This window comes from Mucor mucedo (assembly GCF_025094135.1).
Source record: "Mucor mucedo strain NRRL 3635 chromosome Unknown EV154scaffold_44, whole genome shotgun sequence".
Taxonomy (NCBI): Eukaryota; Fungi; Mucoromycota; class Mucoromycetes; order Mucorales; family Mucoraceae; genus Mucor; species Mucor mucedo.
Genome location: NW_026252328.1, coordinates 181,125 through 195,425, shown reverse-complemented (window position 1 = coordinate 195,425; position 14,301 = coordinate 181,125). Strand labels below are relative to the sequence as shown.

General features: G+C 34.6%; 5 protein-coding genes across 5 annotated transcripts; 2 read left to right on the top strand and 3 right to left on the bottom strand.

The window, feature by feature from the left end:
• Window positions 1-5: 5 nt before the first annotated feature.
• On the bottom strand, window positions 6-848 carry EV154DRAFT_508669 (uncharacterized protein). The gene is made up of 3 exons (XM_051601537.1): window positions 732-848; window positions 391-643; window positions 6-217 (listed from the first exon to the last, which is right to left on the bottom strand). The coding sequence occupies exon 2, from the start codon at window positions 637-639 to the stop codon at window positions 400-402; it is 240 nt and encodes a 79-aa protein (XP_051457732.1). The 5' UTR covers window positions 640-643; window positions 732-848; the 3' UTR covers window positions 6-217; window positions 391-399.
• Window positions 849-1,307: 459 nt separating this feature from the next.
• EV154DRAFT_508660 (uncharacterized protein) lies at window positions 1,308-1,673 on the top strand (the record flags this gene model as incomplete). The annotated part of the gene is made up of 2 exons (XM_051601536.1): window positions 1,308-1,566; window positions 1,653-1,673. Coding segments are annotated over exons 1-2 (251 nt in total), but the record flags the coding sequence as incomplete, so codon positions are not given.
• Window positions 1,674-3,321: 1,648 nt separating this feature from the next.
• On the bottom strand, window positions 3,322-4,590 carry EV154DRAFT_551659 (uncharacterized protein). The gene is made up of 4 exons (XM_051604997.1): window positions 4,496-4,590; window positions 3,750-3,767; window positions 3,667-3,714; window positions 3,322-3,496 (listed from the first exon to the last, which is right to left on the bottom strand). The coding sequence occupies exons 1-4, from the start codon at window positions 4,580-4,582 to the stop codon at window positions 3,344-3,346; spliced, it is 306 nt and encodes a 101-aa protein (XP_051457730.1). The 5' UTR covers window positions 4,583-4,590; the 3' UTR covers window positions 3,322-3,343.
• Window positions 4,591-5,195: 605 nt separating this feature from the next.
• EV154DRAFT_551658 (uncharacterized protein) lies at window positions 5,196-8,443 on the top strand (the record flags this gene model as incomplete). Its single annotated transcript, XM_051604996.1, has 7 exons — window positions 5,196-5,212; window positions 5,460-5,467; window positions 6,081-6,571; window positions 6,612-6,697; window positions 7,604-7,839; window positions 7,967-7,992; window positions 8,175-8,443. 7 exons carry the CDS (start codon window positions 5,196-5,198, stop codon window positions 8,403-8,405), a joined length of 1,095 nt encoding a protein of 364 aa, XP_051457729.1. The 3' UTR covers window positions 8,406-8,443.
• A 3,540-nt stretch (window positions 8,444-11,983) lies between these two features.
• EV154DRAFT_508645 (uncharacterized protein) lies at window positions 11,984-12,959 on the bottom strand. Its single transcript, XM_051601535.1, has 2 exons — window positions 12,479-12,959; window positions 11,984-12,408 (listed from the first exon to the last, which is right to left on the bottom strand). The coding sequence occupies exons 1-2, from the start codon at window positions 12,899-12,901 to the stop codon at window positions 12,193-12,195; spliced, it is 639 nt and encodes a 212-aa protein (XP_051457728.1). The 5' UTR covers window positions 12,902-12,959; the 3' UTR covers window positions 11,984-12,192.
• Window positions 12,960-14,301: the final 1,342 nt, after the last annotated feature.

Sequence of the window (14,301 nt, the reverse complement as noted above, 5' to 3'; positions counted from 1 at the left end):
AACATAATTAAATGTTATAGAACAATAAAATACATGTGCATGATATTTATTTTTAGAAAATGAACCGTTTTTAAAAATACCAAGAACCCGTTGGCTCTTTGGAAAAGTATTTAAGAAGTACGTTACTTAACGGAGGTGAGCATCCCTCCTTTCCACTTTTACATACTTTTTTTGTTTTGAATTGACTGACTTTTTGCTTATGAGCTTAAACGATACCTACAAAAACAAATCGGTGCGTGAAATTATACAAATGATGAAGGAGCGAAAGAAAAGGGCCATTCAAGCAAAGGAGGAAGGCGAAGAAGAAAACAAAGAGGAGGATAACGAAGGAGAATACGAAGGTATTACATGTCTCAAAATTTAAAACTTTTTGGTGATGACACTTACCCTTTTTTTTTTTTAGAATATGCTGAAGATCCTGGCCCGAGTACACCAGTTAAAAGAAGAAGGCAAAGCAGAAACAGAAAATACCAAGAACTTTTTGAGAAAAAAATGGAGAAGGAAGCGGGAAGACTTCAAAAGAAATCTAAAGTTGTTGCTGGTGATGGCGCAAAGAAGTGTAAACGATGTACAGAGGCAGGCGTTTATAATGAGGAAAGAGCTCATACCACGACTAGATCCCCATTGTGTCCTTTTCATCAGACTACGAAGCAAGAGGCAATAACTGCTGCATTAGAGACAAAAATCACTTCAACATTTACCAGAAAAATTGGGTTGGAGGCATCACTTACTTCCAATATGGATGAGGAAACAAAGACCATCTTTTGTGACAACGTTTTGACGCTCGTCAACTTTATGCGCGAGACTGCAATAAAATCAATGTTATTCGCAAATTTCTATATTTTAAAACTATTACAAAAGAACAAGGCTGACGAAGACTGGGTGCTGCCAATGATATTTTTTTCTCCTGTATTTTTCAAATCCTGTCAGCAACTGGTTTGTGGGCGTAATATGAGCAGCAATAACACAATGTTTGATAAAGCCGATATAATTGAAAGTTTCAGACAGTACAAATTACTGTATCCGGGAGGCTCACAAGTTTCTACCGATACTGGCGGAATATTTTACGGCAGTGCCCAATCTAGTTTAGCAACACAGAGCGCCACAATTTTCTCAAATCATGTAGTAGAAAGTTTTGAAAAAAGAATGAAGTCATATTTTATATTTTGTCTGGCCAACGTAAGTGACCCACTGTGTTAATTACTTAATCATATACTTACATTATCATTGTATTTAGTTTAAGTTCACAAAACCGGAAAAAGTTGCTCTAGCGGAATACTTGTTTAATAAATGTACAATGCTCAAAACACCTGTTTGGCCAACAAATATGGTGTCCTCTCCTGCACTCACGGAATACTTGCTGGCATTAATAATGATGTTCAAGGTTAGCAGCGTCCATACACCTTTGACGGTCTCTAAAATTTCTGAAAATCCCGGTATTGTCATTACAAGCTTGTTTAAAATCTTAAGAGCTACGGAAATGTCCAATGTGGCTCAAACTGTTGCTGCGGAGGAGCCTCAAGATTCTGTATCTTTACCTTGGGTTTACAATATGTTGAGCATAACCTGTGAAAATGAAGTTGAAGATATCAACAAAAGAAGACGGTCAGCTTTGGCAAGAAAGATTCGAAACGCTATTAATTCAACAACACCTGTTGCTTTAAGTAAACCATCATTCCTATCTGAAGTGAACTTTAACAAAGTACAAGAAAACGTTGGAGCAACACGTCTGCAGTTAGCACAGTCAAGAATATACCTCTCCGATCCTGAAACCAGAGACCCAGATGTTATTATACCCGAAAGAAAAGATTGTTTTATACCAGAAAATTTCTCTATTCACCATTCCCGTAAAACGTTTTCCATGATGCCTCACTACGGACTGAAACGCCAATACGTAACAATTGATATTGCTACTTTAAAAATTCTTGTTAATAGATCTGACAATATCAAACGTATTGCAATTTATGATCAATCGCTGGATGCATATGCCCGAGATTCGACTTACTTCATGAGTCTATTTGATTTGAAAAAACTAGGACAATCTGGAAGGTAACGATTCTGTCTTATAATTTTGGTTCATATAAAAAAAATAACATTTTATATTATTGCAGTGTCACTGAAATGCTTAACAGAAGAAAAGTCATGATGCGTAATATACTTTGTACGGACGGGCGTTCGGCTGACTTTTTGTTTACCAGACCTGCAGTTCCCAAGGACAATGAAGATATAAAGCTTGAAATGAACGATTTTGAAACATGGGAGATGCAAGACGTAGTCAGATTGTGGGGTGCTGATCCGGGTGTCACTGACATCTTTGTTGCGAGCGATGGAAATGGAAATGATGCGCATGAAATAAGGTCCATATCGACAGCGGAGTACTACGTTAAAGCTGGCTATAAAAAAAAATCAGGTAACAATGAATTCGCTCAAGCAAGAAGAAGGGATTACTACAATTGAAACGAATATTCCAACCCATCGAACTTCAAAGCTATCAATCTTTGAACAACATTTACAATATTACTTCACCCATCTAGACACGCTATTACAATTCTATGATGGTCGATTTACGGATCTTCGTTTCTCTAATTACCGTGGTCAGCAAAGAATGGATAATGAACTTGTAAACATATTTTGTTCAGGCGGTAAAAAATATAATCCGGACAATAAAACCCATCCGCGCAGAAATAAGGCAGATTACAAGCAAAGGCGCGAAAAGAAAAAGAAAAAGAAGAATAAGAAAAAATTGACTTTGCAGGTGGGAAAAAGCTCACTATCGGCGCCAGCAACAGCTTACACTACTGTATCTGTAACAACGAGCGGCCCTTCAACCGAGACTCAAAATCAGAAATGGAAGAAAGCTCCCTTCAAGAACGAGAAGAAAGTGCCTTTGATCGCCTTAGGAAATGCAGTATTTAACGTGACAATGAAAGGAAAGCAATCTGGTATGCTTCGTAGGTTAAGGAAAAAGATATAAGAAGCAAGCACCCTAAAATAAATCAGCGATCAAAAATTGAAAAATATCGCAAACAAATTAGAGCGGAAATAACGATCTTTTTTTTAAAAATATCGCGATTGGCGATATCGATCAAATTTTCCAAAATATCGCGATTGGCAATATCGATCAAATTTTCTAAAATATCTTTATTGGCAATATCGATCAAATTTTCTAAAATATCGCGATTGACAATATCGATCCTTAAATCAAAAACAAAATATCGTTGGATGGGGTAAAAAAAATGGGGTAATCGATAATCGATATAATATTACTTTTACACTTCTGCTAAATCAGTATGCAGGCTTGAAATTGATACGTTTATATATATTGGGAAAAACAAAATTTTATTTATAAAAAAAAGTAAATAACATCAAATCTGATCATGATGGACCTCTTCAAATATGGAAAATGACCAGTGAAATATGACCAGAGGTAGACATAATCAGAGGAACTACGATAGTGACCACACGAAGACCTCAGAAGAGCAGCAGTATCACTTACCTGCAAAAATATGATTTACGTTAATAAGAGAATAAATTATCATGTTTAGCAATGTGTACCTTTACAAAACCGTGGGATGTACGAGCCTCAAATAAACAGTAGTATCAATCAGCTTTAAAAAGTTGGGTTAACTTAATAATAAACAAGTATACCAAAGTCAAGTTATTTACCTTTCCACAAGTAATCAATGTATTGATTTCTTTAGCTATAAAAATGTGCTAATAGATATAAGAAAGTAGTTAGAGTTCCTTACCGAGCAAAGAGCATTGGTCTGATGATATTATAAAGTTGTAACACGTTTATTATTAGTCACATAACTAAATCTAAATTAATTTAAAAATGGTTATGATGAATCAAATACCATTAACTATTCGCATATACATACATTAACCTGGAAGAAAAAGAAATGGGGAAAAAGAATAAGAATAAAAAGGTATAAAAAACAAAGTTTGTTTAAATAAGAAAAAAAAAAATTCAGACTCAATTCTTTTTTTTTTTTTTGGCAACGCCGTACGGGTTGATTATTTTCTACAGCAACTGATTCATCAGTCTTGTAAATGACAGATTCAAGGCACTCTCCTATTTTTTTTTTTTTTTTGGCAAATCTAAATTCATGTGTGCTCACTTAAAGTAATTTGGATGTCTCGACCTGTTGAAAACTGGTACGTGTGTAAACGCTTGTTCTTTTTTGACTTTACATATCAAGAAAGTACTCCAGGCTCGAACTTCGTTTTTGGTAAACTTATAAAGAATCATGACGTTTCCCCTTATTCAAAGGCCATCCCGCGCATGATGAGGCAGAGCAAAAAAAAATTGTCGTCTTTGATGCAAAGGACCTTGTGTCTACTATTGGGTTGGTGAATGGGGTCGACAAGTCTAACAACAAATATGTAATAAAAACTAGTAAGGCTTTCAAAGTCGATAAGAGTAGTATTACCAGCAGTGTTGGAAAATCATTAAAACCCACAGTCACATGTCCCCTTTTCTCATTTTACTTACGTAATCTGAAGTGGTCTTTTTCTTACCCTGGCTATCATCCCCATAAACTTTTTTTTTCTTTAAAAAATCACGCTTATCTATTAACATGGTATTGCTACATCTATTTATTTATGTATAGGTTGTTTTTATAGAGATTTGAAAATTTGGCTTTGCGATCAGCGATCAAAAAATCAAAAATATCGGAGATATCGATATTTTCGATTTTTTGAGCGATATCGCCAATATCGATCAAAAAAAACATTTTGATTGCTGATTTATTTTAGGGTGAAGTGCAGATGAAAGGCTAATTCTGGTGTATACCGACGAGTACCTTACTTCACAGGTAAAATAATGAACGATTCGGATTGTCACAACGGCGAACGTTTTGGTTAAATTTTGTTTCCCGAACACAAATTCAACCCAAATTATTTGGCGTCTCAGGAATATGATCAAAATTATTTTAGCATTTTGATCACTTTTTGTTATATATACCAAACATTTGGTGTAATTACACAAAAAATGAAAAATATTTTGGTGTTATCTGACAAATTTTTGGGGTTTTAACATAAGCTTTGATCACAGAACCAGAATCGATCAGAATAAGTTGCGTTTCATGACCATAGTTTGTGTCATAGGACAAGTATTTATGTTGCATGATAAATATTTCTGTAACGATATGCAAATATGTTGTGTTGACACATCAAAATTTTATTAAGAAGCCATGTATTTTGGTTATAAGTAAAAAACATTTTGGTCATACGAAATATATCATTCAATTGTAATATTTTATAAGTATAACATATAATTTAAGAAACGTTTTATTTAAAGGATGCAAATGGATGTGGATATAGAGTATAATATATTTAAATGGGTCAATTAAAGTGTTATTAAGCTAGTGAATAATGTTAGTTATACGACCTCTACGTAATCATACCTTAAATATAGATATATTTGAATGTGTCTTTTCAAAATTATTTTAAACTAGTAAGGGAGGTTAGTTATACGGTATAGGTAGCATGATATATGTTAGGTGCAAAAAGTACCTTAGGGTTCGAGCGTATGATATGCCTTTATGTGAGTTTTTACATATCTACAATAAATAATACTTTAATGATCCCAATATTCAAGATAATGTAGTATAAAAAGAACATAAAAAATGGATATTAGCTTCTTAAATCAAGAGAAAATGTATATACCACCCCTCTTTTTCCAAATATAGTAATTACCACCCCTGTTCGGTCACGCCGGACAGTAAATGTCCGGTGGAAGTGGATCACTTAATACGCATTTATTAGGCTCAATTGTGGATCACTTTATACGCATTTATTAGGCTCATTTGTGGATCACTTTATACGCATTTTTTAGGCTCATTGTTGGATCACTTAATACTAATTTTTTAGGCTCATGTATAGTGTATTTTTGGATCACTTAATACTTAGTTTTTAGGCTCATGTACAGTGTATTTTTGGATCACTTAATACCTATTTTTTAGGCCTATGAACCAGGTCCGAATAATTGTTTGAGGAGGGGCGGGGGGGGGGATTTAGGTACCATTTTGCTTTTTCCATTTTACAATTTACAACGATTATATAAATAAACAATCAAGAAAGTATTGCTGAAGGCAAGAGTCTTATTGTTCCTAAAAGAGTAGAAGTAGCCCCAAGAAATCCTTTAATCGAGATACTCTTCATAAAATTGAACCAGTCAAAGAATGAAGTATCACTTGAGGAAGTTGATGTCGAAGATGTTGATGACACATTAATTAAAGACAAGCTGACATGTGGTAAGTGCCATAAGACGTTCAACTCGAGATCATCCCTGATCAAGCACTTGAAGGTCAAACACCATGTTGTAATCGTTGGTGTCAAGCATGGGCGTCCTGACCAAGGTGGAAGGCTTGCATACTGTATCCGCCAGCAGCAAAAGAAGGTCGATAGAAATTCCGTTTTGAGAGTCGACGAAAAAAAACTTAAGAAGCAAATAAGGAAACAAATCAGTTATGAGGCGGTAAAAGCCAAGCAGAGAGCTGAGTGTGCTATGTTGGAGAGTAAGGACCTTCTTGAAAACCTTAAGGTTTTATGGGATACGTCTGATGGTGTATGAAGACCAGATTTTGCCTATGTACAATATATTGAAGATGTCTCTCCCATTTACCAATGTCTCATCACCAAACTATGTTTGGAAGATTCATATGTATGAAAATATAGTGAGCCTAAAACATAGGTATTAAGTGATCCAAAAATACACTGTACACGAGCCTAAAACATAGGTATTAAGTGATCCAAAAATACACTGTACATGAGCCTAAAAACTAAGTATTAAGTGATCCAAAAATACACTATACATGAGCCTAAAAAATAAGTATTAAGTGATCCAACAATGAGCCTAAAAAATGCGTATAAAGTGATCCACAAATGAGCCTAATAAATGCGTATAAAGTAATCCACAATTGAGCCTAATAAATGCGTATAAAGTGATCCACAATTGAGCCTAATAAATGCGTATTAAGTGATCCACAATTGAGCCTAATAAATGCGTATAAAGTGATCCACAATTGAGCCTAATAAATGCGTATTAAGTGATCCACTTCCACCGGACATCTACTGTCCGGTGCGACCGAACAGGGGTGGTAATTACTATATTTGGAAAAAGAGGGGTGGTATATACAGGCTCTCTAAATCAACATAAAAGATTCTTACATAAAATAAAAGGGTATACAGGTAGGGAATGAGCGAACTCAATAGTATAGAAAGCCTGTAAAATAAGTAACGACATTAGTATTTACATCAAAAAACAAAAGCAGGACTTACCGATTGATTAAAGTCTTTTTGTAAAGTATGTAAAAGAAAGAGAAATAATAGTAAAACGACGGATCGCGCACCATTAGTTTTAAAAAAAATAGCCTAGCGTAAATTAGTGTGATTTTTTACAAAATTATTGGTCTAATGAAATTTAGTGTGATTTTAGTAGATTTCATAACATTTATTTATAAAAAAAAAAAAAAAAGAGAGAGAGAGAGAGAGAGAGAGAGAGAGAGAGAGAGAGAGAGAGAGAGAGAGAGAGAGAGAGAGAGAGAGAGAGAGAGAGAGAGAGAGAGACTAAAAAGAGATATTAAAACAATGTCCTTAGCTCGACCCGAAATGCTTGGTTTGTTGGAAAGGTGCAGTGCTTTATTCAGCATAAGCAGGAAAATGAGGTTGCCTTCTTGGCAGTGATTGAGGTGATGGAGCAGCACAGTCTTGACAGTCATGGTGTTCCTGTTGTGGTTGAAAACACAAAAGATAAAGCCTATCGCAAGATTGCTGTGTGTGATGTGACCGTCACTGTTGAATGTGTTGGCCTTGTGCAGTACTCGGCTACAAAAAGTAAATTCAAAGTCGTGTGGCCAAAAGCACAATTTCATAAAAAGCTTGACCGAAAACTTTGTGGCCAAACAACTGATTACTAGTAAATAGAATAAAAAAAAATTTAGACAGAGCTCAATATTTTCAGTTTTTGGAGTCTGGAATTTGCAACATGTAAAAAAAAAAAAAAAAAAAGAGGATGGTAAAAAAAAAAAAGCGCAAGATTTAAGATTTGTGTATTTCTTGACAAATTTGTGTTATGCGACCAAAACTTTGGTCGCCCGACACAAGTTTTGGTTTTTTACATAAATAGTTCGCCGTTGTGTGTTGTACTAGATATTAATACTTTAATTTAGATGTGTTCCAATCCTTCCTGCTTGCTGAAAACACTGGAAAATGTTCGAATCCCTGATGTCGGAAAGATCCACAATTTGTTGACTTGCAAAAGTTGTAACAAATTATGGAATAGAGATACCAACGCGGCTCGAAATATTTACTCTATTACAAGTTTCATGCAAAAAAACAACAACTTACGTCCAAGTAGATTCCAAAGACCTGCAACAGACCCCCAATCATCCATATCGTAAACATATGTTGATAGTTCGGTAAGTCAATATATTTAATTCAAAAAAAAAAAAAAAAAAAAATTGTAATATATACGATTTATTCTCCCCTCAGACATGTCCCCCGTGTCGAAATATAATAAAATAGTGATTGACTTAAGACCATGTCATTCCAATTGCCATGTTTCAGAGTTCATTGCCTATTATTTACCAGATTCAATTACCAAGATGTTTTAATAAATAGAAAAGCGTCTTGAGTATTATGGTAGTGGTTTTATTAGAATATATATAAGGCTTATTTTCATGATCTGCCTGACATTGAAATTTACTTGGATTAAGCTTTGTTCATGAAGAGTGCATTCTATTTTCCAGTATACCTTACTCAAAGCCAGCTGAAAGACTAATGGCTCATCATCACTCAAATTTTAAAAGAGGTGGTTACTCGCACGCATATAAATCGTCGTCAACTGTGGCTAAAAACGGGGTTTTCTATTTGACACTCCTATCATTAGCCACAATTTTAAACTAATGCATGTCATCCTTAAGTATAGTATTGAACCTTCCCTAATCATGGGTAAAAAAAAAAAGGGCTGAGTATGCTCCCTTAAAAATTCATATGAGGCTTACAACAGTGGGCTTAGATGTAATACCCCCCCCCCCAAAAAAAAGGGAGGCGGTGGCATTTTCTTGTATGGTTACAAAGAAGGAGAGCATATTTCAATCGAGTCACAGTCAGTTGTTGTCAATAATAGGAAATAACTTTTTTAGGGACTTGGCTGATTTGAGATGACACTGACATTTAAAAAAAAATACATTTTTTTTAAAAGGAGAAAAAGCATGGGATGCAATCGAGAAATGTCGGAAATGACTATTTAATTATGGGTTTTTTAGAGCCTAATGTCGTACGGGGGGAAATTTTAGATCATTACTTAGGGGAAAAGTGCTGTCAAAGAGGATCTTGTCATTGGTTCTATTGCCGTATGATAATTTAGCTGTTTAGCGCTCTTCTTGTAATATACGCTCTTTTAAAACTTTAGATTAAAAAGCTTATTAAAAAAAAAAAAAAAAACCAAATAGTAGGAAGAGGCCAGCCCCCTCACACTTTTTCTTTTATCGTTTATAGAGTCATGACACCCGTTTGTGTTATTCATTTGTCAGCAATTAAGAGATACAGGGTGAGGAGAGACCTATAGCAAATATTTATAGTTGTGTAAAACAAATTAATTTAAAACATTAGAACAGAGCTGTCATTTTTTGAGAGTTAATTTTAAATTGTTTGTTGCTAAAACGGGTTCTATTTTAGGCCCACTTTTTTTTTTTTTTGACCAATGAGGAAAAGGGTAGAGATGTTCTTCTAGTTTTTTCTGTTGTGATATAAAAGAAGAAAAAAGAAGAAATGTACAGAAAGAAAAAAAAGGAAAAAGAAGAATAAAGGAGGAGGAACCAATGATATGAAATTTAGACGCGGGTATAAAGACAGACATAAAGGACGTGTTGAATCCATAACATATTATTGTAGTATTCATCTGAATTTTAAAAATGAATAATTGAGACCAATTGTTCGGTAAGGAATTTCTGGACTTTTTTTTTTTTCTTGGGGGGAGGGATTATTTTATTTATCGGCCCATCAACACATAAAATCCCCTTTGATGATTTATAAAAAGGACATGACACATATGTTTTCTCCCATATGTTGTACGACAGACTTCAATTTATAGCCGATGTAAAGTGTCACATATGAAACTGATCTATTAAATATCCACTGGCATACTCGCATAAAAAAAAAAATATATATAGTTGAGAGCTAAGATATATTTGAAACATTCCGCTTTTTTTTTTTTTTTTTTGTTCTGACTTTTTACCAAATTTAAACACATTTCTACCCTCACCAAAAAGTCGTAGGCTCTAAATTGGGCTTATTCCCCCGAGGATTTGTTATACAGGTCCATCAAGTACGACTCCAATAACAAGTTCACCACACAAAAAAAAAAAAAAGGTGTTCTTTTTTTGATATTCTTTCCCTTTTTAGGCAATTTGGTCCCTTCAGGTTTTTATGTTGTAAAAATATTGATTGTGTGTTGTATAATAGTACAAGGGCGGGGGAGGGTGGGGATGGGGGGGGGGGGTTCAATACCTTGCCCCCCTCCTCCCCTCCCCCCAAATAAAAATATTTCTAGTGTGACACAAAACACCGCCTAAAGGTTTTTTATTTGAGCAGATGGTGGTACTTGATTAGAGGAAAACGGTTAATTGCTTGGATATACGTATAGACGGCCCTAAAAAAGAAAACTACTTTTTCCGATAATGCGGGGTAAGCTAAAAGAGAAAGAAAGAGAAAGAAAGAGAGAATGGAATGACCACATGCTGATGAACAGAGATCAATGGGAAAATCAAATCAGAATAAAAAAGAAAAAAGATTGAATGATAATGACGTTTTTATCAATTGTTATCCATTAACACCCGGAAAAACATCATTAATGCAAAAGTTAGATCATTACGTAACATGACGAGTCTCCCCCTTTTTTTTTTTACTCCCGTGTCATAGTCATGATGAGCCACGATTCTTTCGTATTGATTTCATGCTGATGAACACAAGAAAGGATCAGATCATTTTTCACATGAAATAAAAAATTATTCTTGTAAAGTATACCCCTTTCATGATAGAATATAAATAAGCAGCTTTAGCCCACATATTCAGTTTGTACTACGTGATTTTTTTTTTTTTTTATAATACATTTTTTATTACTAATTTAGCATACAAAAAAAGGTTTGCTTTTTATCGATCAAAAAAGAGTCATATTTTACTTCCCCTAATAAAAGATCTCTCTTAATGAAAAAAGAATGAAATAGAACTTTGCTCTTTTTTATTTTATGTTTCGAGTGATTGCACCACGTTACAATATTCCAGAAGCATAATCGGCTCATAATAATTCAAAATAAAAAGGGAGGGGGGATGTCAAGTAGAGAAGAAAAAAAAACTCCCATTTTTTTCGCGTAATACAATCTAATTCGCCCGGGTGGCTTACTAAAATAAAAATCTCCCCCCCCCCCTTCTTTTTGAATCTTTTTCATGGATGATGGCACCTGCCTTATTTTCTTGCGATATGGAATTTACCGGGACAAAGTCACAGGTCAAAGAAGCTCCCTTTTTTTTCTTGGGGAAAAAAAAAAGAAGATCGTGAAAACCCGGGAAACAAAACTTATTGTAAAGGGGGATGGGGGTAGGGGGTAAAGGGCGGTGCGCGCGAGGGAAGTGAGGGGCGCGTTTGGATGGTACGTTTCATTGTCAAATTATTATTATATATTTCTGGGTTGAATTTATTTTTTCTTTCTAAAAATACCCTTTATTATTATGCAAATTTAAGTGCGTACACGGTTACCTTAAACTGCCACTTTTTTTTTGCAGTAGTAAAAATATACATTTTTTTGAAAGCAACCCATTAACCTACTTCATGATTCAGGATCTGACTCCCCCCCCAAAAAGAAATATGGTCAAAATCATGAAATGCAACTTTTTTTTTTTTGTTTGGGCTGACTGACCGATATCAACCGGCATTTGTACAACTTGCTGTTGCTTCTTGATTGGGGTAAAGTTTAATAATTTCGGAGTTGAAGTTTTTTTTTTATTATAAAAAAAAAAAAAAAGAAAAAATTGGGAATTGGAATTAGAAAAAATTAATTATATATACAAATTAATAGTAAAGGTTACTTTTTTTTTGGGGGGGAAAGAGTGTTATGTACAATGAGAGGGATGAATAATTAATTTACAATAGATAATAAAAAAAAAAAAAAGGTATAATTTTTTTTTTTTTTAGCAGTCTTCAATGTCGGGTAAAGCATCCAATCTCTTTTGAAGACGAAGTAATTTGGGTGCCATGGAGGATTGAAGACCTTCACGTGTTAAGAGATCGTTTATCTGGGCAAGAAGTTGCATGAAAGCATTTGCGCAGTCATCCAACGCTTCACGTGCAGTAACAAGATCTCCTGAGTAGTAGGATGATCCCTGTGAATCTTCAGCATAGTTGATCTAAAAAAAAAAAAGAGAAATGTTATTAAGATAATTAAAAAAAAGTGGTTGCTTATAAAAAAAAAGTTACCTCATCTACAGCAAGCGTGTAAAGGGATTTAAGCTCGTCCAGCTGCTTATAGTAATCACATGTAGCCGTGCAGACAGTGACAGGGGCAGCCGCTGTTGCTGTTGTAGTAGTGACGGTGGCGGTGGTCGGTAAGTTTTCTTCGGATGACATGTTGGAACAGGTACTTCTGCGAAAGAATGGAATCACTTGACGAAACTTATCTGCGATACTGACGTTAGACTCGTAAGTACCAACAGATACGGCATCACTGTGTTTTCTACGTTTTTGATTCTTTATGTTGTTATTGCTGTGATCTTCAGCACTGCTGCGTCGTCTTCTTGGTTGAGGTGCATGTTCGTGTGTAGGAGATAATTTAGTGATGAATGTATTCCATTTAGATTTTAATAAGGTAGGAGCAGGCATAGTTGTAATTTGCATTATCATTGATTTTGATGTATTAAAAAAGAAGGAAAATAATAATTGTAATTTAAAAGAAAAAAAAGGATAATAATAAAAAAAAAATTTTTTTTTCTTTATTTATAATAAAAATGGAGTTAATCGGAGGGAGAACCAAATCGGAAACGAAAAAGCAAAATGTGTAACAATCAATATTTATGGGTGGGGGGAGGGGGCGGTTGATTAACTTTAAGCCAAAAATGGTAACCATCGGTTACTGGAATAATAAATAATACATTCAAATTACATAACTCTTAAGAGCCATCAGCTGTGGGTTGGGTAAATCCCCCCATTATTTATTTTTTAATTTACCATTTCATTATTTATTTTTTTAATAGCCTAATGCTCCTCCCACAGGGTGGGAGCATTGCCTTAAATCGGTACTACAAAAAGATAACATTTACCGCATTAAGAACAGAGACTTCATTTTACAATCCAATTCAATAATAGATGAGGGGGATGGGAATAGTCTTTATCTACCTTGTGAACACGGGGAAGGTTTTTGTTTAGCATATTAAACACTCACATGTGCTACTTGTCTTTTTAGCATTCATTTCTCTCATCCCATAGAACCACATTTTATTTTATTTTCCCTTTGTGCCACGTATATGTGCTTTACATTGGTTCATTATCTTCTTTTTGTTTCCGTTTACGGAAATTCTTAATGATGAAATTCTTAATGATGAAATCTTTAATATATACACACTTTATAATTACCCATAAAGGAGATAAGCAGCTCTTTTTTTTTTATTTTTTGCACGCGACTATAAATTATGGCTGAGAGACAACAAACCATTTCAGTAAATCAATCTTTTTATTAGATCCTTGTTTATTTAGCCTCGTCTTTTTGACTCCGATGATAGTACATATATTCACACACCCCGTTTTCATGCGCATGAATTCAAATTTACTTCTCCGAAAATTATTGGTTTTTTGACATTTGGAATCTTACTAAAACTGGGCTTGTACCCTCAAGTACGTGTGTGATATATATTGCGCCCCCTTTTCCCTCCCGCCGAGCTGGTTAGACGGGGATTTAAATAGGTGTCGGATGGGGTTCATCCTTAATACACACACATACAAGATAATAAAAAAAAGGGGAGGAAGAGAAGAAAGGCGGACTTTTTTTTTAGCAGACATTCTCTATTACACAAAGGTTGTCAAACCCAGTACAGTGCGGCTGGTAAAAATTGTCCGTACATATTGAAACGATTTCCGAAAAAAAAAAAAAAAAAAAAATGGCGCTACCCTGAAAAAATGGGATTTTTTTTTTAAAAAAAAAGTACTGTCCCCCCCCCATTGCTTTGGATTATCGAATGATAAAGAATAAATGTGGAACATGTTATGAAGAAAGAGAAAGATAGACCCCCGAGTATACTCTACTACGA